Source organism: Babesia microti, chromosome IV, assembly GCF_000691945.2.
Source record: "Babesia microti strain RI chromosome IV, complete genome".
NCBI classification, from domain to species: Eukaryota; Apicomplexa; class Aconoidasida; order Piroplasmida; family Babesiidae; genus Babesia; species Babesia microti.
This window is the reverse complement of record NC_034969.1, coordinates 1473302-1501094: the sequence shown is the minus strand read 5'-3', so window position 1 is coordinate 1501094 and position 27793 is coordinate 1473302. Positions and strand designations below refer to the sequence as shown.

Genomic DNA, 27793 nt, shown 5'->3' with positions numbered 1-27793 from the left:
TTTATGCTATTTTTAGTCTAAAATTCCTGATGAGTTAGGCATGTTTTCATTTTTTAAGGGCAGACATAATCCCAACTCTCCAAAACATCGGGCAAATGGCGCAACCTCTCAGATAACTATAGACGAGACTATTTTAGAAGGGAAAAAGGCCATTCAATCCCTTGTAGACCGACAAACACTCCTAGAAGCACAAATCAAGGTGAGTTGAACGACCAATAAAGCATGCAACGGAGGAGGCCAAGGCAAGGGCCGGTGTGGAAGATAAGGCAGGAGCAATCGCATCTCTAAGGAAAAAGAAGCTTTATATGGAAGAACTTGCTCGTATAAATAATTCAATTGTCACATTGGAAACACAGCATATCACTCTTGAAAGTGCCAGTATCCAACATACAGCATACACGGCTCTGAGCAAGGGCGTTGAATTGCAAAAGCAACTACAAGCCAATATGCCTATTGAAAAGTTAGATAGGCTTATAGAAGATATGCAGGAACAACGCGAATTTCAGGCGGAAATTAACGATGCTTTTAATCAAATATACGACAACACAGAATTCGACCAAGATTATGATGAACTACTTAACGAATGTAAATTGGATCCACCTAAACTTAACGATACTAGTGTCGGTGCTACGCTAACGTATGAAAAGCTTACATGATTTCCATTGTTATTTGTATACTATGCGAAATTAACACAGTGCAAATTTGATCAATTGTATACTTGTTATCCTGTTGGTGCAAGATGGGCATTTACCCATGGTACTAGCACATCTAGATTAGGTATTGCTTACATATCACAAATTTGGAAGTGGCCGCATGGGTGAATTATGCAATTAATCTTACTTTTTGTGCATATGAAACATAACAATTGAGACTCTAATTCTTGTATTTTTGTCTCATACCTATCCACCTGAACACGCAATTCCTGGCATTCATTTTCCAGAAAATCAAAAATGTTCAACTTAGCTTTAGCAGTTACCAGTTCATCGTGGAAACTTTTGCATTTTTTAATCAGTTCAAAGCGGTCCAAATTGTCGATGGATTTAATATCATCAAACCCTTTTAGACCTGGATGGTTCCTTAGGTCAAATTTAATTGCTTTTCTATGTTTTTGCAATGAATCTACTCTCATATTTGAAGGATAAGATGCCAGTTTAGTTTCAGATGTTATAACTCTTGGATAAACCCAAACACTCTCAACCAGAACATTTAGTTTACTTATCAAATTATTTTGGTTTCTTGCAATTAATCTATGAGCTCTAGCGCATTCATACACCCAATTATTCCATTTAACTACAACTGCCCGTCTAATGTTACATGAAGATACTTCAGCATGTTCGTCGTCTTGATAGATACACTTGCACGAATATAGTGGTTCTTCCGGATTTAATTCTTTGGTATAACCCACAAAATCGCTGGGGTCTGTGGAATTTATGTCACGTGGATCTCTAAACTCGCATAATTCGCCACATGTAATTAAGTTACCAGCCAATGTATCATTTATACCCCATTCCGATTCTACAAAATCCATTACAGGTTTCCTTTTATTAGTTTGATCCACGGGTAAATCAACAATTTTTTTAATAAAAAAAGTATTTTCTATAATATTATCAGACAATCCACCGCCAAACTTAAAAGGCGATAATGGTTGTATACACGTATGTTGTACGTAGTCTAATTCATCGTTATCATATTTCACAACGAGTATTTTGTCCATTGTATTAACTTGAAGCACCTTTGCAGGCCAATAACGACCAGAATACAACGTCTTGGTCTATATAACACAGAGCACATACTTCAGTAGTTGTAGGAGGCCACCACACCCGAATGCGATTATCTATCATCAGTTTCAGGAAATAAACATCTCTTAAATAGTTTAAGTAATCTGAATTCTTGATAAATTTGAGTTGGTTAATGGTATCAACCTCCTTAGTGCCGTTTACAATGTTACTATTTGCTATTTCAATGCCTAAATCAATGCCACCTACCTTGTATATTGCGTAAGGCTATTGGTTTATTTAATTCACCAAGTTTTACGAATAAATTGCGGATACCAACTTTGCTCATACTAGTATTAGATAACTTGAGTTCAATTAACTCACTGTCGCCAATCACTTGAATTAGGGGTTCGAGGTAGTGTGATTCCTTATCGAATATATTCTCTGATAGATCTAAAGATTCAATGCCAATCGGTACACACTGAAGTATCGTGGCTATGTGTTTGCTTTTTAGGTAACATCTTATAGTTAAGTGCCTAATAGTATTACGGTGTAGTCCAAAAAATTTGGCAATGAGGGCAATAGTGTTATCATCCCAGGAAAGTGATACAGTTTTGATTTCAAATGTGGTCAAATTGCAGGGATGGTTTATAAAAGTGGTAAGAATATACTCTAAAGGAATTCTGGTTACTTGAATTATGTGCAATTCCGAAATTGTCTCAGTTTTTATAAACTTTTCCAGTGCGGTAAGTTTTTCGGGTTGCTCAATATAGCTGATCGAGAGTGATCTAACATCCCTCCTGTAGCATCTGCGGATAAACAACTCCTCTGGAGTCTGATCAGATTCCATATTACATGACTTTATTTGATTATTTTTTCACATTCATTTGATACATACTCTACATTAATTTCCCCACGTCCATTCTATCCAGGCTATACTCTTGCCTACCTTAAGATAATTTGGAGGTAAGTCATACACAAAATTTTAACAATTTAAACTGACATTAGTTATAATTATCCAAGTGTAACATGATGAGAATAACTTTACAAGTTGATCATAATGATATTTACTTGTAGTAGTTTTCAAACTGATCGTCTACCCCTTTACAAACCATTAATGATACAGTTAACATAGGCAAAAATGTTTGTACCCACTGAATACTTATTCAAACTTCCCTTTGCCAAAGATAGAGTCAAATTTTTGCGCAGATATTGCGTTGTCTCACTGTGTCTGGGCGTTGGACTTTTCATGTTGGCCCACAATCCATCCTATCACACAATAAACCCCAAGCCATCTTTCATTTATAAAATGCATTTGAAGAGTCTACTTGCCAAAGGGGTTATAGATCAGCAGAGGCATGATGCATTCCTAAATTTTGACAAACTGCGCTGATGTATCACTAATTTATCATATGCAATATCAATTTTATGTGTATTATTAATTATTTATCAGATAATTATCTAACAAACATTTAGCAATAAATGTTATACAGTTGCTGCTTGCTTATCGGTGATTTTACCTATTAATGTATTGGTGCGGTAAACGCCATGATCATATGTATTAGTAATATATTGTTTAAGATTTTACAAAAATTAAGTATATGTGAGTAATAAACCAGAGTAAATTGCTTATTTGCTAATTACACTATTTTTTCCATTATTATCGATTCCACTAATTAATGATAATGGATATGCAAAATATGTGTAATTTGCATTTATAAAAATATATTGAAAATAATACAACTCAAACATTGAATATTAATAAGTGTTAAGTGGCTAATCGAAAACCAATCGATTTTTAAAAAGTATTTTAACTGTTTGAGTCAATTTTATCTAAAATTATAAAAATACTCATCCCTTATACACACAATGCTTTAACTCTATATACTTGGTCTATAACTTCCCACCGTTTTAGCCCTCAACAATCGCCTAAATAAATCACTACTTACGATCTGCTACTTGTATCAGAGTTGGATGATTCGTTACTTCCATAGTTATTCAAATCTTCTAGCCTAACTCACAGTCTGTATACCTATCACACCGTTCAGTGTACTTGATGTTCATTTTCAAATTTTTGCAGAAGGGGATTAATCCCAATCCCAATCCAACAATGCCAAACATTATTGTTGTCACTATGTCACATTATGTTTACATATTATTATGAAGAAATCATCACTAATTGTACAAGACAAAATAAATCCAGTGGTTGCACTTGATAAGAACCCTAAAGATCCACCCCTAGCAATAAATAGAGATAATACCTCTTACCAACAAGAATAACTGCAGCACCTACATTTAGGGAACCACCTATTAGTGCCAGTATTACTGGTATACAGAATGATTTATAATATCCCACCAATCCACCAATTGTACCAGTTAACAATGAAAAAATGATTAAGTACAAACCACCATGAGTGTAAAAAGTTTTTCCCCAAATTCCCTAGATAAAAATTAATGGCGTACATTTGTAAATATATTGGCTGAAGAGTGAACAAAGGCTAAGAAGATTATGAACTGGCAAAATAGATAAGCTATTGAAAAGGCCCACAAAGGCCAACATACACAACTGTTTAGGCAAAAATGTTTAACCTAAAAATTATTATATGCTTACAATAAGAAAATTAGTCCCATTTTTCATGGATTCCACATTTTTATTATTAGACAATTTGCAGTATGCGCCATTACACTTGGCGCCTTGCAAGGAATTATGTAAATTATGTTTGATATTCCTATCCATAACACCAATCACGGAAACAGGATTTGAATCGGTAGTGCTCTTTGATACCATCATTTCAGCGCTTTCAAATTTATTTACATGAGTATTACTAGTATCTGTCGTTGCCAATACACTTAACAATAATTCTAAAAAAGTCGCTACAATTACATGTGTATACATGATGAGCTATTCTAGTTTTGTAACAATTATTAATGCGAATAGTTATATAACCAATTTTTGGCTAGATCAATTTCTACACATAAGTAGAAATTTATACTTTAACAATTTAAATTGTATGCGTTTAAAGATTCAATCAAATAATACGATAGTTACGATAATACACAATAATAGACAATTGTACAACTTAAGTCCTAATTTTCAATTACCAATATACATGTTAATGAAAAAAATACTTGGACTTTGTTACAGCGTCAATGTCAAGTGAACCTATTTCCGGTGGTTCAGGTATTAACTCATTACCCAAATATCCCAACCTATCACTGCAAAACTGATATAAATTCTTGAGTATTGGTTGCCTATACAATTTCACAAATTCCTCTCTGATTGCAACATTCATTGTGTCAACATCACTGGGTAGTGCCCAGTAAGAGTCGTGTACAGCGGCAAAATTACACAGCCTTTTATCATTGATTAACAGTGCTTCAGCAGTCATCATTAGATGCGTTGCATCCAATGAGTGGATAAAATTAGGAGGAAAGGCCAGTTTTTGCTTCTGCTTATCTGGGTTATCAGGATCTGGATCAGATATATTTAGACATTGTAGTGGAGAAACTACATGCATTTTGGTGTACTTTGAATAAGGTTGATGACAAGGTAATCCAATTGGAGAAAGCCAATTGATAGGTATACCCAAAGAATTATGTGCCAGTGAAATTTTATCCAACCACCTCTTGATCTTCATAGCCTCCTTAAATACCTTGTTTATCGAGCTCAGTATTTTGTCAGCTATATACTGTGACAAAGAATGTACCTCTTCTATCTGCATCTGGGAGGGATATAGCTCTATTATTTGGCGCTTGATTTGTTCTACAGCTCCACTTCTAGTTACGCCGTAGCAGATCGTCATCACCGTCTGTTTTACAACCTTCCGCTTCAGCAATCCCAACTGTACGCATTTGGCAGAAATTTCATAGTCTTTCTCGCCAATCACATTATCATTTTGTACCTTTTCAATAACAGCTTGCAATACAGTAGAGTATACATCCTGCGGTGAATCGGATGGGGTGAGATTTACCGCAGATCCTCCATTATAATCCCTACCTAATGCAGCATAATGCTGCAATCCATTGCATGAACCATCCTGCTGTATTGGAATACACGATATATATTCTTCTGGATCATCCAATTTCAATGCATTTAGAAGCTCCGTTATTGCAGAATATGCTTGCCATGGATCATCTGCTGAAATCCAAAAATTCCATACGTCATCTTCTAGCAATTTTGTTGGTATATCAATTAATGATGGATTAAAAATTTTAACCAATCGTTCAAAATTTTTAATGTTATCTTCAACCCAGTCAAGCCTATGTTGAAACTGAATCTTATCCTGTCCAAACAAGTTAGCAATATGAATCTTCAGCCAAAATAGGCCCCGGTCGCCCAATGGTTTACCTCGAGCAAACAACAGTAAACTGCGACATAAATCATCACCCATGTGATTCAAATGGCTAGACATGGGATATAATCGGCCCCTAAAGTCTATATTGTGAGGAAAATATATTTCCGCGGCATTGCTAAACTCCTTTGCAATGCTAAGGCGGCGTTGCAATAAAGGGGTTTCGGTGGAAAGTCTTGCATTTTGAAACTCCACCACTTTAGGGTCCTTTGCATACATTTTTATATTTTCTATCTCATTTAAATCATCAGGCAATAAGCTTATCTTTGATTTTATGGGCAAGTGAGGCCATAAATTTAACCTGGCCGAACTACTGTCCCAAGCCAAGCTTATCAGTTTCAGCATACGAGTATTAATTTTCCAAGGCACTCTGCTAATGGCATTAACAATGTTGAACACTCTTGTAAAGTCATAAACCGAATAATCACAGTAACTTCCAGTGGGAGTACGAATGAATATGGCTTTGGATGAATAACAACCACCCTTGTTATATTTGGTCCATGGCCTGGGCTCAATGACCATTGGTAAGTAAGATTGGGTATGCAAACTCTTGGCAATCGTATCCTTGATATATGACCAGCAACAATCCCTTATACCTATTACACCGAATGTTTTCCCGTAAAACCTCTCCAGAGAATGGGTAAAGGAAGAAATGTATACACACTTGTCAAAGTCATTGGCCATAGATTCGATTGCCCATTGTTCTGGTAAACCAGGGAATTTTGTCTTGTATTTCTTGCACAAATCACTCAACTTATTTTGCAACTCATTGTTATTTGCATCGTCATTAATGCCTAAATTATCAATTGTCTGCTGAAACTCAACTTCATTGCCATTAGACTTGATTATTTTCGACTTCAGATGATTTAAAAACGCATTCAACTCCACCTGAAGTTGCAATTTAGCTACATCCCCGGGAACTCCAATTTTAGCAGTTTTAACTAATGCATACAAAAAAAACCCACCAATATTGGCAATAGTTTCTGCCTTATAGTGTAAAATATAGCCCTTAACGTTTGAATAATTGTTGATAATATCATCACCAATTTTTAGGGCAGCATTTGTGACAAGCGTCTGATTGGATTTAGGTACAAACTTATTTGATTTTGTCTGGTAACTGGTGTTATTATGGTAAGTTGGTATACACACTGTTTGTAGGACTACATTTATGGTTATTTGGCACAAAAAGCTCAAATTAAGTGTTTCACATATATCTTTCACCAGTTCATACTTAGCTCCATCCATGAATACATAGTCTTCACCATCACATTTACTGCAATTTGTGATAAACTTAGACATTCCACTAACCCAACTATTACAAAGTGTTGATAATGCCTTGACATCCGCCGCTTTGTGCATTGAAATAATGTTAAAAGCGTTTTCATTCGCACGGTTTAGAGACTCCAAATGGCTCAGTTTTTCTATTAAAATCTGCCGTTTTAACTGCAAAAAATGATGAGACTCCCTTTGATTAATTAGGATAGGGAATGAATTATCACCATACAAGAGTCTTTTCTGCTCATTTATATATGCTAGTGAAAATAGATCCTTAAAATTCGTTAACAAACTAACATGATTAATCAGTTCTTGTGACAGAATATCTTCCAGCAATAGACCATAATGAGCTGTATACTCTGCTACTTTGGTAAAGAATAATTTCACTCTTGGATCCAATAAATTTGCTAACCTAGGATTATCAGTCCTAAGCCATTCCAGTACAGGCTGTGCTATTGTGGTGATGTGTTCCCTTAGATAATTGAGGGAAATATTTTCTAGCAAGATCGGTTCTGGTCGTAATATGTGATTAGGAGTTTCTAGTGAAAAATGGGCGAGTCTGGGTGAAATTCTTTCATCAATAAAATTATTTAACTCTCCACCATATTGCATTTCAAATTGATTTATTGTATTACTGGGAGTATGTTGATGTACATTGGGTTGGAGGAATTGCAGGAGCGCATTATTCGTGTTGTTAGATACAATTTGAGCACTTGATATATTAAACCTCTGTACGACCCTTAGTATAGGTCTAACTCTAGAATTTCCAAACATATCACCCAGACTAACATACACTTAATAAGCGCCGAATATGATACATCACATACTGTTGTGGTATTCTTAAATATATTATCCCCATTAATAAGTTATCTTATATACCCATTCTATACATACCTGTATATGGCATAAAATGTCTCTGAGATTACACCCAATTAAATATTTAAATATCGTGTTTTACCGTAATTACCATGTGCTGGGTAACGGCTGGAATCCGACTCGTGTGCAATACACAAAGTATCGCATTACTAAACCATGGTCAAATGACTCTAAATACGATGACATTTTACTCGCCGAGCCTTCAAAGTTAGCGAATAATTTAATTCAGGAATGATTTTTACACAATGTCCAAGGAAATGCCTATTTTCCTCAAGTTTTTAAACTTAATAACTGTAGTGCAAAAGAGACCTCAGGTTTTCCGTGATTTTGCCCAAAGGTAACAACAATAATTATATAGATGCGAAGATGGACTTGTTGTCGAAAAGGATGTCTATATAACTAAACAAGAGCTAATTGATAATATGTGGGAGAATGGTTTTAGCGAGAAGGAAATGAATGCTTTCAAGTTTGCCTTCCCAGATGACTACAAGTTTCATTATCCCGAATTAGCAGTGCTTTTTGACCTAAGCGAGGAAGATTGCTATAAGTTTTGCATCAAAACAAGGGCCAGCAAACCTGAGGAGCTTGTCGAGCTTAATTTTAAACAGCCTAAAAACCTAATTTCAAGTTACGGGTTGATATTTTTGGGCTGCTGGTTCGGGTTGTGCAATGCTGTGCTTGGAAACGCTTGGTTTTTTGCAAAAACTCTTCCTTTTGGGGCAGTTTTTTACATGCTAGCTTACTATTATCAGTAATGCATTAATGATTTAGGCGTACAATTAAGGAATATTTTTGGAAGGATCAAAAATTGCTTATTGATAAGGCGTTGGACGATAAATTATCTAGTGAGGAAGCAATTTATACGCAAATTAAGAAGTACAATGATGATGCCAGTTGCAATCATCACGTAATTAATTTTAAGGAATCGCTAGAAGAGCAATTAAAGGATTTTCACATATCAATTATTAGTTCCATGAAGGAATTGATCACCAAATCAGTCCTAGACAAGTTAGCCTCTATAACATTGCAAAAAGAATTTATTGCTGTTAGTTTACAGAATGAAATGATTGATGAAGTAATTTTGGATTTTAAGAACAAATTTGCCAGCAATAAAAAGCTCCAAGACGATATCATCAAGTCTGCGATATCAGAAATTGAACAAGACTATTCCAATGAACCTGTTACCACTACTATTATCAATACTTTAAAGGACATACAGAACAATAAATCACCCATCATTGCTAAACTCGAATCCAGCATAAATGATAAAGAAAAGGAACTTATTAGATCCTGTACAATAAGGTATGTTACGGATGTGTTATTTTCGCGTTTTTAAATAAAATTATTACTAATTTAGAACTGAAGAGGTTGAAACTATCGCAAAATTAAAAAGGGCATGCTCTGCTAAATACGGTGACATAGATGTTACTAAATTGCCTGCGGATGAATTTAAGAAATTACAAATGTTATACGACAATATACATTCTAGATTGGGCATGCCCTTTTCCAAACTTTACGACATTTTACCCAGCATAAACATTCAGACCAAATTGAATGCCAAAGTTGAGTATGAGAATATTTTGCGGAATGTTAAGAATTCCCACCTCAACACTTTTCTATCATCATTTTAGAAAATTTACTACAATTACAACTATGATGACAACTTTACAGTAGATATACACTTATTATTAACCTACAAATTTAGTATTTATACAATAAATTAATTAATGATTATGTATAATGATACATGATTTAAAGTATAACATTTGTCATTCAAAACATAATCAATTATACAACATTCCTAATTACGATAAAATATATGGCTATACCAAAATCATAGTTAGAATAATAGTTAGATATAAATTGGCGTAGATACAATTATTATTACTATTAGAAAAGTAAACTAACGCGGCAAAATTACAAATAAATATACAAGTAACCAGTACGAGACTAGATATAAATGGAAAAATCAAATTGTTATCAAATCAAGAAAAGTAACATATTAGATATTGTTATCAACTGACGTTACGCCTTACAGCAGTTGTAATTATAGTATGAAGAGTTAAAGTGGTTGCGATATAAAAAATGGTGTTTGCAGTCCAATTAAAGGTATCAGAGAATTTCAACTTGTAGAACCACAGTAGAAATATGAATGTGATACAGCCCAAAGTGCTCCAAATACGAGCTAACTAACATTATACTTACATTCATTTTTACCACTATTAATATCTATGACTGGTGGCTTGGTTATGAAGACAATGAGCTTGATCATCCCATCAAACGATTCAACTTTACTAATCTGTGTAGACTCATCTAAAATTTTCCCCCTATAAATGAACCTAATATTGTTGCCTAGATTATATTGATAAATACATGAGACTATATCATTGGAAAAGTGATCTGATTTGATACGGCCAATGCTCGTGTTCTTAGGTACATTATTTACTAGATAATATCATGGATTACTTGTAAAATTTGTAGGCTCAATGTCGAAACGGTTTACAGATATAACGACATTTACATTGTCACTTGTCATGTCAAAAATACAATTTATATATACTGGGGTGGAGGGATACTATTTATTTACTAGCTTACATCTGTGCTAACTAATTAGTGCAAACATAACAATATTGCAGTTTATTAAAAAATTATTAATGTAATACCGAGTAAAATTACTTCATAACAATCTCTCGTATGTGATGACACAATGAAAGTAATTGAAAATATTGGGAAGCGCCTTGAAACAGTGCAAAATCGCGATTAGATAACTCTAGTGATATTCTAGCCTTTGATATATCATCAAGCTCTACATCATTAGCCACAATATCACATATTTGTGACATTATATCGGAAACATCCCAACCCTGGTCAATTATAATCTTTACGGCAGTATCTACCTATATCACCAATCAATTGCTTACATCATCCATTGTACCTTTGCAAGATTTTAAAAGGTCGATTACTACTACTCTAGGTGGAATACCTGCGATGTCGTAAACTATGTCTTCTGTTATATTTTTGTATAAAGAACCAATGGTCTTTGTTAAATATATTTTACCTGCAACAATGTAATACTCCTCCTTAAATCTCCCTGTGAAACGCGTACCAGCGCTTCCATCGCTTCATTCGTAAAGCTACTAATCTTTTCCTGCTCACAAATGAACACCAATCTGCTGATCTGCGCCTGTTTGGCTATTGGTTGAAACCGTTGCAAAGAACAGCGTGAACATAAAGGATCAATTATTTTGTATATATAATTGCAAATAAATATGAATCTGGTAATAGTCGAATAATTCTCTATTGCGCGGCGTAGTGCCGCTTGAGCATCTGATGTCATCATATCTGCCTCGTCCAATATCACAATCTTCCATGGAGGCATTGGTCTAATTTAGATTTAAATTACTTTCCAGTTTCTGGATTTATTCGATTTTTTGATATATTTAATCTAGCATAGGTCTTAATTTTCTCCCTCACCACGTCAATGCCTGCATCAGTTGTGGTATTTTAGGGGCGGCGTTTAGGATTACTAACCCCTATCATCCGAAGCATTTAGTTCGAGAATTCTTTCCTTAAGTCCATCCTTTCTGTGTTAGAATGATTTTGTTACCCAAACAATTGTCTAGCCAGTGCTAGGGCTGCCGATGTTTTACCAGTTCCGGGAGGTCCATAAAAAATTAGATGCGGCATCTACATAACTATTTTTGATACATTGAGCGTTTTGACAATTTGGTTAAGTGCAGAAACTGGATTTATTTGGTGTGAAACTTCTGATATCGTCTTAGGACGATACTTTTCAACCCAAGGAAGCATATTCACAGTTTGACACTCCGCACAATCAGCGGATGTCATGCAATTCTTTAATTTTTTACACAAAATTAATAAAAGCTGTCACGCTAATAACGATATACTCATTTATATTATGTGACACTAGTTATGTTTCTAATGACATCGAGCTGGAACTATGCAAGAACTTAGACAAAATATCACTGGGCACTAGTTGTCTATCAGTAACACACAGTTTGACACAGGATTGCGAAGGTAATTGTTCTGGAAAAATACCTCCCGATATGATCTGTAAGAATCAGTCTGATTTAGTCCTAAAGGAATCAGAATTATCCTCGTTGGCTACTGATTGCCCTAGAGGCAAATACCGCGTCGTTTGTACCCCGGGAAACCCAGTAATAGCAAGTAATCTAGCAATAATTTAGATTACCCATTGTGTGAATTGACAGATACTAGCTTTTGTAAAGGCCAAGATTGTGCTTGTTGGTAATAATAACTCATGTTATTGTGATTACGATAGTATAACATGATATTACATGATCAAACTATCTATATTTACACATAAACATACGTTATATAAACTATGTATTGTTATTGGCAAATAAGATATTGCTTAAAATGATATATATAGGAGTACCTGCATTAACAGAAGTTGTGATTCTGCAAGTGACAAATGGCCAACTAGTGATAATTACAAATTTGGCGAAGAAACTTCAAAATTTATGCATAAAAATGATGAAATAACTACAGCAGGGTGCCTATTACCATCTTATCGTGTTTTATGTGTAAATTGATGACACAAACTGCGAATTTTAATTATATTTTAATTTAGTTTTTAGATTACAAATTACCACACCATTTATACAATATATTTATTGATAACTCAGTAATAATATATTAATACTAATTTCTATTTATAAATAATATTATTCGCAACAATGTACATTAATATAAGTATTAAATATAATTCGCGGTCACATAGAGCTAGCATTACATTCATAAATGATAATAAATGTTACAAATATAAATTAGTAAATAACTAAACAAGTAATCTCTTACAATTAAAAACAATAGTCAGTGAATGAATATTTTAATTATTCCAAAAATGACATCACCCAAAGTTACAAATGATATTTCCCATTTATAAGCAAATACCCAAATTAATTGTTCAATCATCTTTGTGCTGTGGGAGTTGCAACTTTAACTGCACTTGAGGTCTCATTTGAGGATTGGCTCTGATCTTCCTATCAGTAACAGATCTAACCCTAACCACTCTAGAGTGGATAGCACAAGAAACACAATAACATTGTTTTATGTACAATTTGGGCAAGTTGAAGGTAGTATAAACAGAAGCTTCCTTAATATCTCTTTGTGATGATGCGTCTATAATGTTACGCACATTGAAGCGCTTAATTGCCTTATCCTTGGGAACAGATCTTCCACAATTTGAACACCTAATTGAGGGGACTTTGCCCCTCCCGTGTTTGGATCTACCACCATTGCGTCTCTTTTTCGGCATCTTGCCTGCTTATACAGTAAATATCTATTAACAACCTGTGGGGTTAATCTACACCCATATGATAGGTATTTAATCACAATTCTATATGTTTACCTTAATTTATGGACTGTGATATCCTAGATTGGTCTCCAATAGATTCAGACTATATTCCGACGCAAATTGTGCAAATTAGAATTGACAATGTTACAAATAATGAACAACTACTAGATACTGAATTAGATGAACGAGATCAAGAATTCATCAATCGCAACTACAGTAATAAATAGTTAATGCAGGAAAAGGAGGAAAGAAAGACGATGTTATTGTGTCTTGTGCAAAGTGTTTTACTCCAGTTTCATATCAAGCAAGATTAGGTTCCAGTGGTTACTTTGCTGAAGCTGTTATTAACATACAATACGTAACAGAAGACAAATATTCTAGCATTTCTTCGCTTAAAAGGGGTAGAAAACCGAATCTGTTTGTGGCTTGCGAGTCATGCAATGAGATTATCGCTACTCAGGACAAAGCTGGAATATTTTACTTCACAGATGTAATCCCATCCAATGTCTAAATGACCAACGATAATAATAATATTAATAAAAACAGTTTTAATTAAAATATTTCAATATAAAATTATGAACTGATAACATTTCAGATATAAAACAGGCATCAGATTATACAATGTTTAGTGACGAAATATTGCAAGATACACTTAACCATGTGAGCAAACTAACTGGCAGATCTGATTTCACACTCAATATATTCAGGGAAAATATCAACTTGTGGTTAATGAACCTTATTGTATTACTGCAATATGATGATTGTTTGTTTATCCCACTAATTACCGCCATTTTGAAACGCAGTTGCGCTCGTTATATAGTAAACAATTATATAAAAAACGCACAAAAATACATATGCTTATACATTGTAAATCCGGCAATTGTTGCATTGCAAAGAATACTAAATGATAAGCTTCTATTGTATAGAACACTAGTTGACATAGAAAATATAATACGGTGCTATAATATAAGACATGAATTATTATGTGAAATGCTAAGCATGTTGACACAGCTGTTAATAGATATAGAATATTCCAAAGTCATTAACAATTCCCATGGAAAAGCTCCTGCGCATGTATTGAGATTGTGCATTAATTCCTTAACGCCATTTGTCATTAGATTAACTAATAATACAAAGTGTTATTATTGGACTGGATTATTTAATTCGTTGCTTCGAATTAAACTCGATTTTAGTGTTTCAAATGTTATACTTAACCTTGAAATAGCTGCTACGGTTGAAGACCAAACGAGTCATATACCATTGTTATTAGCGGAGACATTTAAAGTCTCTTCAATGATTTCAATGTTACACTACTCTACACTCGACCCATATATTAAAAGGGTGTGTGAGCTGAAGGAAAAACTGATCACAAAATATTGTATTGAGAACTTGATACCTGTAATGTTATTTTACAAATCAACACTTATAGATCTTGCCAACCACAAGTACCACAACACCGAACTACCTAGTATAACCAATAACCTTAAGTTGAATGTATTTACAGAATTGAACAAAACTGCATACACAGTCATTATGCCCCATTATATCAAATTGTTGGTGAAGTCATACATGGCATTGATGCTTAAATTACCCAAAACGAGTTATTTGTGTAAAAAATGTAGTGATTACTACATACAACAGCACTTACATTTTATCTATGAAATGATGGATTATACACATACAATCACGAAAAAAATTGGTGAATGGATGGGTAAAGATCCAATTAATGAATTTGAAAAAATTTTTGAGACTATAAAAAGCATAATCATTTGCCTCGTAGGCTCCGAGCACATTTTGTCCATGAATTGGTTCAGTCACTCTAAAAAGTTGCCCAGTGAAATCTCTAACATGCTGCATTGCATAGCAATTAGATACTCCCCTTGCAAATCCATGATATCAATACTACGCAAAACTCAGCCCGTGACTAAACCACTATCATATGATGACTGTATTAGGGTCCGCAGCAAGACCACTAATGACATACCTGTGAATGAAACTGTGTCGCTATTAATGGATAATGAATGGATTGATGCCAAAGTCATGCACGAATCACATCTACTGTTATTTCACTACAATACCTTATTAATATCAATAGTAGATCTTAGGCATATAACAGGGGTGATTAAGTACATCACACCTCACGACCCACTTGTTGAAGAAATTGGAAAGGGCTATATAATAAAGCTAGTGACTGATGAATGGAGATTCGGTGGCATTGAAAAATTAGATGGGCTGTCTCATCAACCATTCGTAACAATTTCCCTCTCAACCGAAGGGCTAAGAGATGTGTTTTTTACCGCGTTAAAAGCACTATTAGACAAGACTATGGATGTTGGAGATGGATGGATTTTCCCCAAATACCGCCATTTTGATTTAGAAACTGAATTAAAATCGTATTTTGAAGACACTACTCAGGTGTCCAGTGATGAATATGGATAGCATACATTAACTCATGTCGTATGAGTGTAATTAAAACTGTTAAGGCAACATCTAGTGCGTTATGCTGCCACGGTTTGTATTTTGCAAATTCGATGCATCATTTTTTCAAATTCCTCAAAGTCGACCTAGATTTGTAAATTATTACCTCTCCGTCGTTGTTCTCATCTGTAGTCGACAGAATTTCATTCCATATACAATCGTCGATCGACGAGAGCCCGAAAATCTAAGTTAATTCATATTATTATAATTATAAATGACACTATCTTGACATCTATAATGATAAAAATATTATATATAGTACCTTTGCCAACTCTGATTTAGATATAGTACCCGAGTTATCCGTGTCAAAGAGATTAAAGGCAATCTGCATCCTTTCCCTAGACAACAACATAGATTTGTCCATGCAGGCAACGACGAACTCTGAATAATCCATATAACCATTGTTATCCAGATCCACTGCAGATAGAATTTCATCCACATCCCTTTCGATATCATCAGATGAAGACCCCATTTCTGCCATCAATTTGCTGTACCCCAGGATCAATTCATTCCTATCCAATCTACCATTCCCATCAGTATCAAGTTCGTGGAAAATACGGGTAAGCTGGTTAGTTTCATCAAGGGTAGTCAATTTGTTGGCAATAAAGTAGAGTGCTGCACCGGCAAGTTTTTGGGAGGCCTATATATGTGGGTATATTATGATAAACTATTAGTGAAAAGATGATAATAAATCAATGCATATGTATATGGATATTGACAAAACATGAACAAATAACCTTGCAATATAAACTTTTCCATCACTTCTATACCTATAAGGTAACCATTTACACCTTGGTATTATATATCAATTTGAAATCCAATTGTAAAGTTGATTAGAACTGATTATCATGCCAATAAGTCTAAAGATGAAAATAATACCTTATGACACTAATGTGTCATATAATACATTATTCCACACATTGCTTGTAACAATTTACCAGTGTATTATACTCATAATGTTTTAATAAACGCATTTTGTCAAGACAATTATTCCAACAACATGTTAAATTCTATCATACATATGTCTATCAAATCGCATCAGAAACTGCCCAATTATAACCCTTTGAAAATTTTTATTATACCATGCGCTATGGCAAATGTAAAATTATGAATGTAACACGAATAATAATGCTTATTAAGTATGGTTAAGATTAGTTAATGTGGGATATTATTAAATATTTAGGTATATAGAGTTAGAGTTTATGGTTATAACATACATATAAGAATACATTAATAAATAATATATCAACACACGTGAATTACCTGAAATTTCTTCATGTTTGACAATGCATTATTAAGCACACTACTGGACACTGACATTTCGTTGCAGGAAAAATTCTTAAACCATGGGTGCATTAGAGCTTCTTTTGCGGATATTCTTTTGGCTGGATCATATGTAAGCATTGCTTTGACCAGAGATCTAACCTCCTCCGACACTTTACACCAATCGTTCATGTCGAAAACACATTTACCCCTCTCCACTTTAAAAAGAATTTCCTCATCAGTTTGCCCGCCAAAAGGCGGATAACCACATAATAATATATACAGAATTACACCACAAGACCAGATATCACATTTCTCATCATAGCATTTTTTCAGTACCTCGGGGGCAATATAGTATGGAGTTCCCAGTCTTTCCATCATTCTACTACCATTGAAATGTGCAGATAATCCGAAGTCTACAATCTTAATCAACGAATCAGGTTTGTTGGACTCTAGTAACAGATTTTCAGGTTTCAAATCACGATGTACTATATTGTTATTATGTAAATACAACACCCCGCTAAGTATCTGTTTCATGATAACAGCAGCATCATGTTCAGAAAATTTTTGCCTGCGGATAATTTCATCAAAGAGTTCACCGCCTTTGTAATGATCCATAACCAAATAATACTTTCTAGAGTCTTCAAAGAACTCGTATAATTTGGCAATATTTGGATGATCCAGAGATTTTAACAACTCCACTTCATCAATTAGTTTGTCAGAGCAAATTTCCAGGGTATCAGACTTACGTATAATCTTTACAGCTTTTTCGATCCCTGTCACTTTGTCACGGCATAATACTACTTGGCCATAAGCCCCCGACCCAATCTTACTAACCCGGTGATATTTGTCTGATAGAGTGGCAAATGTTTTGTTAATGTACATAGCTATATTACAAATACAATTTACCAGGGTTAATCGTCATTTCTTTGTCCTTTCCTAGAGTAGTATCGTCCAATTCTGTGGACCCTGTGTCGCTTCTGCGTAATATCGTATTTATATTGGCTTGCTTGCAACATGCAGCACCCATAATGATACATTATTAGAAATTAAACGTTAAATATTATATTTGGCTCCAAGCTAGCGGATCGCCAATTTCAGGATTAAATACAAATTATAAAAAGGGTGCACCTCTGTTACTGTGCATCAACATAGCTCATACACCGTTGCGTATAAATTGTTATTCTATACATCATTCCAGCATATTAACTAATATTTATTAATAATTAACAATAAACATTACTTGACTGAACAAAAATATTTATTAACAACGGTTGTGATTAGATGGCACATCGCCTGGTGACGTATGAATAATGTCCTGGTAGAAGGCCACATTTACATTCAAAAATTTCAACAATATAAAATAGAAATTGTTGATACATATATAGTAATAATTATTTATGTTCCCACATACTATCGTATCATTTAATAATCCATTTAATAATCGCTAGTGCCATTTAGTATATGTAGGTATAATTTAGTCTCATGGCTACCCTTATGACAACAGGTTTTTTGGCCACAATAAGCAAGGGGTAAAGTATTAGTCACTCAGCTCAGCAGTAACTGCTGGTTACTATGAAGACAAGTATATCAATGAATTGATAGATCCTACTAAGCGCAGTAAGAGGAATCCCCTAGTTAATCGAAGTATTCAATGAATTTACCTAGTGTATTATGCTAGAGTTTGGATCATGAGATTTGTCATAAAAAATTTTTTTGAAAGTCTAAATGGAGTGGATGTTCAAATCGTTAATTTGGGAGGAGGGTTCGACACTTTATACTATTACATCAGAGATAATTTTGACAAATTTGTCTATTTTGACATTGATTTTCCCGAGCAGCTAGTTGCTAAATCGCATATAATACTAAATAATGACAAGCTATCTATTAAAAATAGTTACATTAAAGATTATTCTGAGAAACTGATTGAATCAGATAACTTTAAAATGGTAAATATATCATGAATTAGATTCCAGTCAATTTAAAAGACATAAAACAACTAGAAGGACAACTAATGCTTAGTGGATTCGACAGAGAGTAAATACTTTCATAATTTAGAAAACCAACATTATTTATATCTGAATGTGTTTTATGTTACCTAGAGCCTAATGATGCAGATCGAGTAATCAGCATTTAATGTTTAGGTTATTAAATTTTGCAACGAATTTACTACAAATACAAGCTGTATAGTTGTATTTGAACAGGTAATCAATCAAATAATGTTAGATTGAGCCTAATGACCCTTTTGGCCAGAAACTTGTGGAATCCTTTCAGGTTATCATTCAATTAATTTTAGAAATGGGGATGCCCAGTATATATTGACAAGTATCCAACTATAAATCATCACAAAAAAAGGTTAAATTATTATTGATTTAGATACTTTGATTTGGGCTGGAACAACCATTTGATATATTGCTTTAGAGACGTATATGAATATATAATTGACACAGATGATAAGAGGAGAATAGAAGTAATCATTTGTTGTTGATTTAGAAAATTGAAATATTTGACGAGCTAGAAGAGTGGTGTTTAGCTATCGCCCACTATATCTTTTCATTTGCATACAAAGAATCCTCATACAAACTGGAAACTCTAGTCAAATCCTTGAAGTTTGAACGAAAATCTTGTGTAGGGTTCACAACTGAAGAAATAAGAAAGTTGATTGCTGAAAAGAAAATCCACTCGCAGCTTGGCTCTCAGGCATTTATTATAGACTAAACACTCTACCCATTTTAATATTGTTTATACTAATCTTACAAAAAATTATAAAATTTGTGTGACCTACGCTGTGTTTTACACGAAAAAATACAAATACGCTACAATAAATCCTTAAACAGTTTCTTGGCCTTTTCAGATTCCTTGACTCCCTTTTCCCAAAGCTTATGCTTGTGCTTAAAGTCATCAAGTCCCACAATAGTAGATAATTTGGGGTGTACCTTATCAAGTGTCGATAACTGTTTGAGTATTAGCCCCTTAAGCGTCGAATTGGAGGCTTGGTATATTGAACAAATTAGAAATGAACCATTTAGATTGGTGTAAATTTTCTCAATCAACCCAATAGATATGAAAACATTGATTAAATAGTTTACTACTTTGGGCGGGCATTTATTTCTGGGGTCAACAATAGCCTGTAAGACACGTGATGCTGTGGAATGGGTTGATAGCTTCTCGATAAAACTAAGTAATTATTCACTTACCCATCCCTTTTATGAGATTTCAAAAATGATTTAAATCTCTTCAGTAACGCTAACAATTTGTTATCAGTCTTGGGAAAGCTTATAGTGGCTATGAGTATGCTACAAGCCGTTTGCGATATATTAAGTTGTGTCTCATCTAAAAGTTCAATTGGTTTGAGTTGGAATAAAGAGTGCCATATTTTGTGTTTATCTCTTTCTCCCAAATTAATATTAAGTGCAGTTAAAAGCTTATCAAGACATTCCTTGCAACCTACACTCAGCCTCGCTGCAGTGGAGAATGTCTTCCATATTACAGCACCTCTTGTAGCGTTTATAATATCATGAAAGCTTAGTGCTTGTAGGATTGTGTAAAATGTGCTGGGGGAAATTTGGAATGATTGAATTATTTTTTGAGCGAGAAAGTTACCAAGATCGTCTATATTATAGAAATCATTATAAAATGTTTAAATACAATTACAATAATGACCTGCTATAAATTAAATGTAAAATATAAATGATATTAAAGAGATAATACAAATAAATTGTGCACTTACGAGTAGAAATTGTATTTATGTATGGTATAAACCATTTATTACAGATAATATCCAAATGCTCAGTATCCAAATATGCTATTGAAGTCTCAAGTATTCTGTTGGAAGATTTTTTTACATATAAATAGTCTAAATCAATATTTACATACTGATTGTATTATCTAAATTTTCCCTATAATAGTTGAATATACTTCCAATTAGCCTAGATTGCAATGGTTTATCGGCGCTCAGTGCGTCAATTATATAACAAATTGTTGCGGCGGAGCTACTGCTAGATAGGATAGATTCATGACTTTTCTTGAACTCTATTTCAGTAGATATCTCATTCACTAGATCATTTATCAAACCATTTAGTAGAGATTTGTTGTACAAAATGGCGAATGTAACAAGTTTACGTATGACATGAGTAGCTGCAAAATGCTGTACCATTTTGATCCAAGAATCGTCATGTCTAAGTTACCAGTGCCATACTGTATCATTGAGAACATCCCTTCAATTATAGTATTTTCAAACTTATTATCAAGAGTCTTCTTTAGGTCTATTGACAAGCTAATGAGGGATTCCAATATGTGGGACCCGAAGGAATCTCCGGCCAAGCTTAATACAGCCCATCCCATTGTGGAATATAGGCTATTAAAGCCTTTAAGAGCGTTTGTCCTTTTTTCATCGGTAGATCCAGATACAGCGACACGGGCTAAAATCTCGGATATCGACTCAAGCACCTTACTGCACTGGGCGTCTATGGCCACCGCCAATTCCTGAGTCAAATTTATTAATACCTTTCCTTTGATCTCTTCAAGGCAATTTAGACACAACAGTAACTTGTCTTCATCGCTATTACTATCATTTAGATGTTTTTGAAGGCACTGAACATATTTTATGACTAATTCCTTTTCACTACGCCCCCTTACATTCATGACAAATTCGCTGAAATGGATGAAGATTTCAAAAAATTTGCCAGTAAATATGCGATAAAGAGGGTCAGTGTATCGGGAGGTGATTACGTATGGTCTTATTATCAGGTGGGCTCTGGTGACCAAGTTGTATTCCTCCACGGCATCTGTGGTACAGCGGCATCATATTTCTATTTGTTAGAAGAATTAGCAAAAAATATAAGTAATATTGTGATTTAGGGGTATGAGTGTATTTCTGCACAGTATCCAAATTACCTAACGCCAGAGGTTTGGTCTTACGGATTTCTGAACTTCCTAGATTATTTAAATGTTAAACAGCCAGTAATAGTTGCTTCAGATTTATCTGCTTTTCTGATCCAATTATTTGTAAACAAATTCCCTACAATCGCAAAATCGTTATTCCTTATAAATCCCTATAGAAGGTATAGTACACGTAATTCCAGAACAGACTTATTCTGTTTTCTATCTATATTTAGAAGCTTCTTTGGCCCTATCTACACCTTACTATCACATGATTATCTGAAACAAATTTATTTGGATTATTACATAAACGACCCTTACACCGATCAATCTAGAGTCGAGCTCAGAGATTTCAACGCTAGAAAATTTATGTTTCAACAACTAGATAACATAAGTGCTAAAGACCTTGGATCCAGACTTTGTCTACAGCTAACAGAATGCGAAGTCTATAGTTTACCTGAATATTACAAAAATTGTCTAACACTAGTGCAAACTTTTGACAGTGGTGTGCCGAAGGAGTTGAGAAATGATGTAAAGAATGCGTAAGTTACACAAATAATACTAGTTATCCATCGTGCAAATATGCTTTAATGAAGTCAGGGTTCAATTTCCCACAGTTATCCAGGTGCAATGAATTACTATCCTTTCTATACGTACATTTGAAACACAACAATAACAATGATGAATAAATATAATTCAACTGTGTTTTATAATTGTAAAAATATATCATACCCTGTCAGATAACCTTGAAGCTAATTTTTTAGATCCCGTAACCTGCGTATCTGGATGGTTTAATAATTTCCTGATTAATGGATTTTCCATTATATCACCACAGTCGGGCCTTGAATCTGGGGACTAAATTATATCTGAACTTATATATTGATATATTTTTAGTGTCACACTAATGTATGTTAAATGTGTAAACTTACATAAGAAGTTAGCGAGATTATCATAAATTGCAGTAATTTTGAGCGATTATACAAATTTGGAAGTGCCAATTCTGAATGCTTAAGAATCTGTGACCGGCAGACTTTTGGGTCCGGATTAGTATAAGGAAGGAATCCGTAAGAAATATAGTAAAGAGTCATACCCAGGGACCACATATCACTTTTTACATTATATTCACCCACAAATTTGCCACTAGTATTTGTCACCAATAATTCTGGAGCGGTATATTCAATTGTGCCAGTATAGCCTTGACGATTATGACCATCTTTAGTATCTAATACTTCTGCTGTTTGGAAATCGCTTAGAAGGGCATGACAAGGATTTGTTGCGTTTTCAGTAACTTTTAGCAGAATATTTTCAGGCTTTAAATCCCGGTAAATTATCGCACTTGTGTGTAAGTATTCTAGGCCTATCAAAATATTCCTAAATAGGAACCATATTTCTGATTCATCCAAGTATGAATCCCTGTAAACCTTACTCACTAGAGATTCTAAATCTCCCCCGTTACAAAATTCCATTAACACGAATAGCCACGGTACCAGCGGGTTAAAATCATTAAGCCTATGCATCTCAAGCCACGAGTGATTATAATCTACAATGTTTACATGGCGAAATCTTTCTCTAACCTTTACCTCCTTTAACATCCGCTTGAGCCAATCACGATCGTCCCCTACAGGCACCTTTTTAACTGCATATTCCCCCAGAAAATGACCATCCAAAATATGAGAACACTGGTAAACATGCCCAAAACTACCAGAACCCACATGGCAATGCTCCACAAAAAATCTGTCATAATAACCTGTAATTAGAAACTCGGATGGAATGTGAGAAGGTACATTTTCACCTTGTTGACTGGCATTTTCCATTTCCAATTTCGCCAATCCTACATTAATAATAGTAATAATCAAATAACAGTAGATATTACATTGACAATAACACTAATTATTTTTGGATAATTTATTAAATAATAAGTAAATTTAAGCAAAAAATTTGTTAAACGTAATAAATTATGTATTTGAGGCATATATTTGTAATAATATGAGTAAATTTACTTATTGTTAGTTATATTTAGATTAACAAATGTAGCTATAATTGATTTACAATCAAAAAACAAGTGCAAAAATAATTACAAATACTAATTGCTAATAGTAATTAAATCAGTAGACAATATTAAACGTGTATGATTAATCTTTGAAATGACATGGAGCAGTATGATGTATAATGCCATATCGGCACCAGTAGAATAGACACCAAAAATATAATTCAATCTATTTACATTATAAAAAAGTAATTCAAAAAATCAATCAATATTTAAAAGACAGAAATATTTGAATTGTTATTCCGCATAATAATGTGTAAAAAATGAAAAATTCCAGGATCCAATGGCTTACTAATAGAATTTGACGAGTCAATTATACATTCCTTAGTCCTCATATGATTGGTTGGTATATTTAACTTCCAACGCCTAAACTTCTTTTGCAATAAACTGAAATACGCCTGGCCCTCAAAGGAAAATTGCATTGGGTCCACAAATTGCCCACACATAGGACATTTAGTGTTCGATCTAATTGAAATAAGCGACTCACTTTTCTACATTTTTATTACAGTCAGGTATAGTTTTCAAATCGCCGTCCTCAGGTGATACGACCACAGCGAACTTATTTTTGTACAATATAAGCTCATCCATTGCGCACATTCATCAAAAAAATTCGCTACTTTTATAGATTTAACTTAATAAAATTAGCTAAATGTTATATATAACACTGCGGTGAGTATCTGAAGTATTGGTGTGCATCTATATATTAAGTGTCACGGTTCAGTAAATGGGGGATCCCAAATCCAATTCTACTCATCCTTTTCACTTTCATCCTTATCCTCATCCTCATCTTCATCCTCATCTTCATCATCTTCATCACTTTCTACGACATCTTCATAGTCTCCATCTTCTTCTTCTTCTTCCTCTTCATCAATGTCATCATCTTGGATGAAGTTATTTGATTCCTCAACAAACTTAACTTTTAGACCCCTGTTAGTGAAGTAATTTGACAGCAATTGATACTCATTCTTATCAATATTGGTAAATTCAAATGAATTGCCGCCCTTTACGTGTACCGTGACTGAAAAGAATCTGCTTTGCGTAGCCAGGCCAGTACGAAGGAATTCGATGGATACAACGTCTTCATTTCTAAAATAACAGATTGTATTACCTAAAAAATAGAATGGGTTTTACTACGAAAAGGATGGACTTTGGTAGAGGGAATAAATGGCCGCTACCTGCGCGATAGGAGCAGGCCACTGCAAATTGATCCTTTGACGATTTAAAGTCTTCCGGTATAATTATTGTTTTTCCAACCAAAGCTGAGAATAGTTTGGTTATGACATTGTAGGTTTTATCTGAATTAGTTAGATGGTATTTGCCACACAATAAATGAGTAACATTTATTATAAAAATATAACAATGATGAAAATTTTACCTTTGATCTCCTGTTCAAGTTTCAACGTCTGCGCTTCATCTTTTGTAACATTAAGCTGAAGCTCAGTATCCTGCTCATGGTCAAATTGCAAGACTATATACGGATATTTGGTTTGGCCTTGTCTAACAGCTATATCGAGCCCAATTACAAATATAACATGAGGGGAGTGCGGCTTTGGAACTAAAAACATTCGATTAACCGTTAAATACTGTATACTGAAATCGTATGATTTTCCATGAAATTTTATGCCTTTGCGGCCGAAATCCAACTCGAATCTTCCACGAGGGACAATTGAAGGGACGTCGGTAAACAGTGCAATGCTGGTAGATTTAACTTCACCAAGGCCACTCCGCTCTAAAAGATCCTGTTTTAGTATATGTAATGAAATTTAATATGTATTTATATTAAGTATATATTATACAATTTTTATTCAAATATTGAGTGCTTATTAATATAAAATTTGTATTAATATATATATATATATTATCATTATATATTTGTTTTATTAAAGTTGTTTAAAAAACGTTTAAATAAATTGCAACACTAACCTGCTTGAGGGATTCTAAGTTGTAATCAAAATCATCGGTATCACCCTTTGGAATGCAAAACCTGACTTCTAGCAATTGGTCGCAAGAGATATTCCTACCTAAGACGCTACTTACCTGTCCAGCGTTGATTTAAGTTCTATAGCCAAATCTCCCTTACTAGGAATTGTCACCTGAGCTATGTTGTTTACGTCTATGTCAAGGGCAGGTTTCTTGTCAATTTTAAATAGTAATGATGAATCTTGGAAGTTGTATTCTCCCCAATGCCATCCCTTTGAACTAACTTCATGCCTTGGCATGTCAATATTGAAATATTTGGCAAAGTGTGTAGTTACTTCTGCCATAGCCTAAGTTAATGGTTTCATACTCTTTCAGTAAAACCATCGAATCTAGCAATAGAGTTGTTCTTATTAGCATTTAGCTGCAGCCTAAGCTGGTAGGATCCTACAATCATTAATCAATACCTTGGGAAGTTTTGATGAAAATCCCACTTTGAATATCTTGGTGATTATACTGGAAGATTTCACCAGTACGTTTGTTTTTCCAACCAAAAAGCTCGCCTGATGCCTTAAATGCACCCTATGTGAATCAAAATGTACAAGATCTGGTGAACCGAATCCACGGATGTTAGACAGGGATATTACAGGCGAAGACATACTATGACATTAATACAACTAATATCAGGCACATAAAGTAAGAATTTCGACGCTATGGATTGAAACTGATCATCTCTTAGCATATATCACTAATCGTTTTATTTACTCAGAACACTTTAAAATATGGAAAACAATTTAGAAACTAAAAATACCAACTAATTGTTAAATAAGCAGCGAATTTATTAGAATAAATTGATCAAATAGTTGTAAAATAGAATTCACGTGTAAATCTAAGAGATAAAGATCATTGAGATAATTAGTATTAGACTATTCTAGACACGATGTATAAACGTAAGAATAGATTGTGAAAGATATTTATTGATTAGAATTAGGCGAAAGAATATTAGATCATTATTCTACATATTACCATAATTTGTAACAATTTCAACGTTTGATACACAACATGCGCTGATTGATCGATTGATATTGTTGCATCTGTGGGGAGGGGGGGGGATAATAATCGTGTAATAGTTCTGCCATGGCTTACATGTTTTCCTTGAATCACATCGGCCGCTTAGCCAAACTGGCCACTCTCTCCAAACTAACATCTTTGAGGCTGATCCACACACAACGTGGTAATTTTACACCCATGAATTCACTACTGGGTAGCAGTCCAATCTCTGGTTATAATCAATATAAAATGGTAGCAAGAGTAAGTTGCTAGTGATATAGACCCAATTGGACAGTGTAAATCCATACGTCAAGCCTTTTGGTTCAAGGAATGATGGAGGTCTAACAACATTAGGCGCCGCTGTTGCTCTCATGTCGGTAGGAGGGGTTGCCCAGGGTATTGGCAACCTGTTTGCGGCCCTTGTATCTGGAACTTCAAGAAATCCTAGTGTAAAGGAAGATTTGTTCACTTACACTCTAATTGGCATGGGATTCCTTGAGTTTTTGGGCATTATCTGTGTCCTAATGAGTGCAATTATGCTATATTCCTAACTCACTCAATTTTACTAAACAATTTATAAACTAATATTTTACACATT

General features: G+C 34.1%; 18 protein-coding genes across 18 annotated transcripts; 8 read left to right on the top strand and 10 right to left on the bottom strand.

The window, feature by feature from the left end:
* Positions 1 to 40: 40 nt before the first annotated feature.
* Positions 41 to 656, top strand: BmR1_04g09030 (charged multivesicular body protein 4; the record flags this gene model as incomplete). The annotated part of the gene is made up of 2 exons (XM_012794934.2): positions 41 to 199; positions 222 to 656. 2 exons carry the CDS (start codon positions 41 to 43, stop codon positions 654 to 656), a joined length of 594 nt encoding a protein of 197 aa, XP_012650388.2.
* Positions 687 to 2565, bottom strand: BmR1_04g09025 (hypothetical protein; the record flags this gene model as incomplete). The annotated part of the gene is given in 4 exon segments (XM_012794933.1): positions 687 to 768; positions 789 to 1771; positions 1794 to 1966; positions 1986 to 2565. 4 exon segments carry the CDS (start codon positions 2563 to 2565, stop codon positions 687 to 689), a joined length of 1818 nt encoding a protein of 605 aa, XP_012650387.1.
* BmR1_04g09020 (hypothetical protein) lies at positions 2857 to 3108 on the top strand (the record flags this gene model as incomplete). Its single annotated transcript, XM_012794932.1, has 1 exon — positions 2857 to 3108. The coding sequence occupies one exon, from the start codon at positions 2857 to 2859 to the stop codon at positions 3106 to 3108; it is 252 nt and encodes an 83-aa protein (XP_012650386.1).
* Positions 3661 to 4611, bottom strand: BmR1_04g09015 (hypothetical protein; the record flags this gene model as incomplete). Its single annotated transcript, XM_012794931.1, has 5 exons — positions 3661 to 3727; positions 3748 to 3847; positions 3984 to 4155; positions 4179 to 4304; positions 4327 to 4611. 5 exons carry the CDS (start codon positions 4609 to 4611, stop codon positions 3661 to 3663), a joined length of 750 nt encoding a protein of 249 aa, XP_012650385.1.
* On the bottom strand, positions 4829 to 8116 carry BmR1_04g09005 (DNA-directed RNA polymerase, mitochondrial; the record flags this gene model as incomplete). Its single annotated transcript, XM_012794930.1, has 1 exon — positions 4829 to 8116. The coding sequence occupies one exon, from the start codon at positions 8114 to 8116 to the stop codon at positions 4829 to 4831; it is 3288 nt and encodes a 1095-aa protein (XP_012650384.1).
* Positions 8253 to 9849, top strand: BmR1_04g09000 (vacuolar membrane protein-related, putative; the record flags this gene model as incomplete). The annotated part of the gene is made up of 5 exons (XM_012794929.1): positions 8253 to 8425; positions 8448 to 8555; positions 8577 to 8969; positions 8990 to 9520; positions 9576 to 9849. 5 exons carry the CDS (start codon positions 8253 to 8255, stop codon positions 9847 to 9849), a joined length of 1479 nt encoding a protein of 492 aa, XP_012650383.1.
* On the bottom strand, positions 10234 to 10754 carry BmR1_04g08995 (conserved Plasmodium protein, unknown function; the record flags this gene model as incomplete). The annotated part of the gene is made up of 4 exons (XM_021482741.1): positions 10234 to 10403; positions 10424 to 10570; positions 10592 to 10663; positions 10685 to 10754. 4 exons carry the CDS (start codon positions 10752 to 10754, stop codon positions 10234 to 10236), a joined length of 459 nt encoding a protein of 152 aa, XP_021337910.1.
* BmR1_04g08990 (replication factor C subunit 2/4) lies at positions 10891 to 12067 on the bottom strand (the record flags this gene model as incomplete). The annotated part of the gene is made up of 7 exons (XM_012794927.1): positions 10891 to 11115; positions 11140 to 11256; positions 11277 to 11601; positions 11622 to 11703; positions 11750 to 11802; positions 11826 to 11905; positions 11927 to 12067. The coding sequence occupies 7 exons, from the start codon at positions 12065 to 12067 to the stop codon at positions 10891 to 10893; spliced, it is 1023 nt and encodes a 340-aa protein (XP_012650381.1).
* On the top strand, positions 12061 to 12795 carry BmR1_04g08985 (hypothetical protein; the record flags this gene model as incomplete). The annotated part of the gene is made up of 5 exons (XM_021482739.1): positions 12061 to 12225; positions 12247 to 12292; positions 12314 to 12406; positions 12427 to 12487; positions 12633 to 12795. 5 exons carry the CDS (start codon positions 12061 to 12063, stop codon positions 12793 to 12795), a joined length of 528 nt encoding a protein of 175 aa, XP_021337909.1.
* On the bottom strand, positions 13170 to 13520 carry BmR1_04g08980 (small subunit ribosomal protein S26e; the record flags this gene model as incomplete). Its single annotated transcript, XM_012794925.1, has 1 exon — positions 13170 to 13520. The coding sequence occupies one exon, from the start codon at positions 13518 to 13520 to the stop codon at positions 13170 to 13172; it is 351 nt and encodes a 116-aa protein (XP_012650379.1).
* Positions 13521 to 13621: 101 nt separating this feature from the next.
* On the top strand, positions 13622 to 15998 carry BmR1_04g08975 (E2F-associated phosphoprotein, putative; the record flags this gene model as incomplete). Its single annotated transcript, XM_012794924.1, has 3 exons — positions 13622 to 13775; positions 13796 to 14049; positions 14166 to 15998. The coding sequence occupies 3 exons, from the start codon at positions 13622 to 13624 to the stop codon at positions 15996 to 15998; spliced, it is 2241 nt and encodes a 746-aa protein (XP_012650378.1).
* BmR1_04g08970 (Protein tyrosine kinase) lies at positions 16058 to 18330 on the bottom strand (the record flags this gene model as incomplete). The annotated part of the gene is made up of 5 exons (XM_012794923.1): positions 16058 to 16123; positions 16144 to 16221; positions 16300 to 16677; positions 17301 to 18187; positions 18210 to 18330. The coding sequence occupies 5 exons, from the start codon at positions 18328 to 18330 to the stop codon at positions 16058 to 16060; spliced, it is 1530 nt and encodes a 509-aa protein (XP_012650377.1).
* Positions 18786 to 20018, top strand: BmR1_04g08965 (tRNA wybutosine-synthesizing protein 4; the record flags this gene model as incomplete). Its single annotated transcript, XM_021482738.1, has 10 exons — positions 18786 to 18832; positions 18853 to 18947; positions 18969 to 19249; positions 19270 to 19337; positions 19359 to 19422; positions 19445 to 19504; positions 19527 to 19574; positions 19597 to 19655; positions 19677 to 19770; positions 19794 to 20018. The coding sequence occupies 10 exons, from the start codon at positions 18786 to 18788 to the stop codon at positions 20016 to 20018; spliced, it is 1041 nt and encodes a 346-aa protein (XP_021337908.1).
* Positions 20117 to 21944, bottom strand: BmR1_04g08955 (hypothetical protein; the record flags this gene model as incomplete). The annotated part of the gene is made up of 6 exons (XM_021482737.1): positions 20117 to 20477; positions 20498 to 20912; positions 21031 to 21156; positions 21177 to 21478; positions 21499 to 21785; positions 21807 to 21944. The coding sequence occupies 6 exons, from the start codon at positions 21942 to 21944 to the stop codon at positions 20117 to 20119; spliced, it is 1629 nt and encodes a 542-aa protein (XP_021337907.1).
* BmR1_04g08950 (Maspardin) lies at positions 21960 to 22870 on the top strand (the record flags this gene model as incomplete). Its single annotated transcript, XM_021482736.1, has 4 exons — positions 21960 to 22151; positions 22185 to 22363; positions 22385 to 22723; positions 22747 to 22870. 4 exons carry the CDS (start codon positions 21960 to 21962, stop codon positions 22868 to 22870), a joined length of 834 nt encoding a protein of 277 aa, XP_021337906.1.
* A 37-nt stretch (positions 22871 to 22907) lies between these two features.
* On the bottom strand, positions 22908 to 24816 carry BmR1_04g08945 (Protein kinase domain; the record flags this gene model as incomplete). Its single annotated transcript, XM_021482735.1, has 4 exons — positions 22908 to 23036; positions 23111 to 24012; positions 24521 to 24693; positions 24716 to 24816. The coding sequence occupies 4 exons, from the start codon at positions 24814 to 24816 to the stop codon at positions 22908 to 22910; spliced, it is 1305 nt and encodes a 434-aa protein (XP_021337905.1).
* On the bottom strand, positions 24975 to 26804 carry BmR1_04g08935 (structure-specific recognition protein 1; the record flags this gene model as incomplete). The annotated part of the gene is made up of 8 exons (XM_012794918.1): positions 24975 to 25314; positions 25337 to 25523; positions 25604 to 25967; positions 26152 to 26245; positions 26266 to 26495; positions 26516 to 26592; positions 26613 to 26727; positions 26748 to 26804. 8 exons carry the CDS (start codon positions 26802 to 26804, stop codon positions 24975 to 24977), a joined length of 1464 nt encoding a protein of 487 aa, XP_012650372.1.
* BmR1_04g08930 (F-type H+-transporting ATPase subunit c) lies at positions 27283 to 27746 on the top strand (the record flags this gene model as incomplete). The annotated part of the gene is made up of 2 exons (XM_012794917.1): positions 27283 to 27456; positions 27477 to 27746. 2 exons carry the CDS (start codon positions 27283 to 27285, stop codon positions 27744 to 27746), a joined length of 444 nt encoding a protein of 147 aa, XP_012650371.1.
* Between the last annotated feature and the right edge of the window lie 47 nt (positions 27747 to 27793).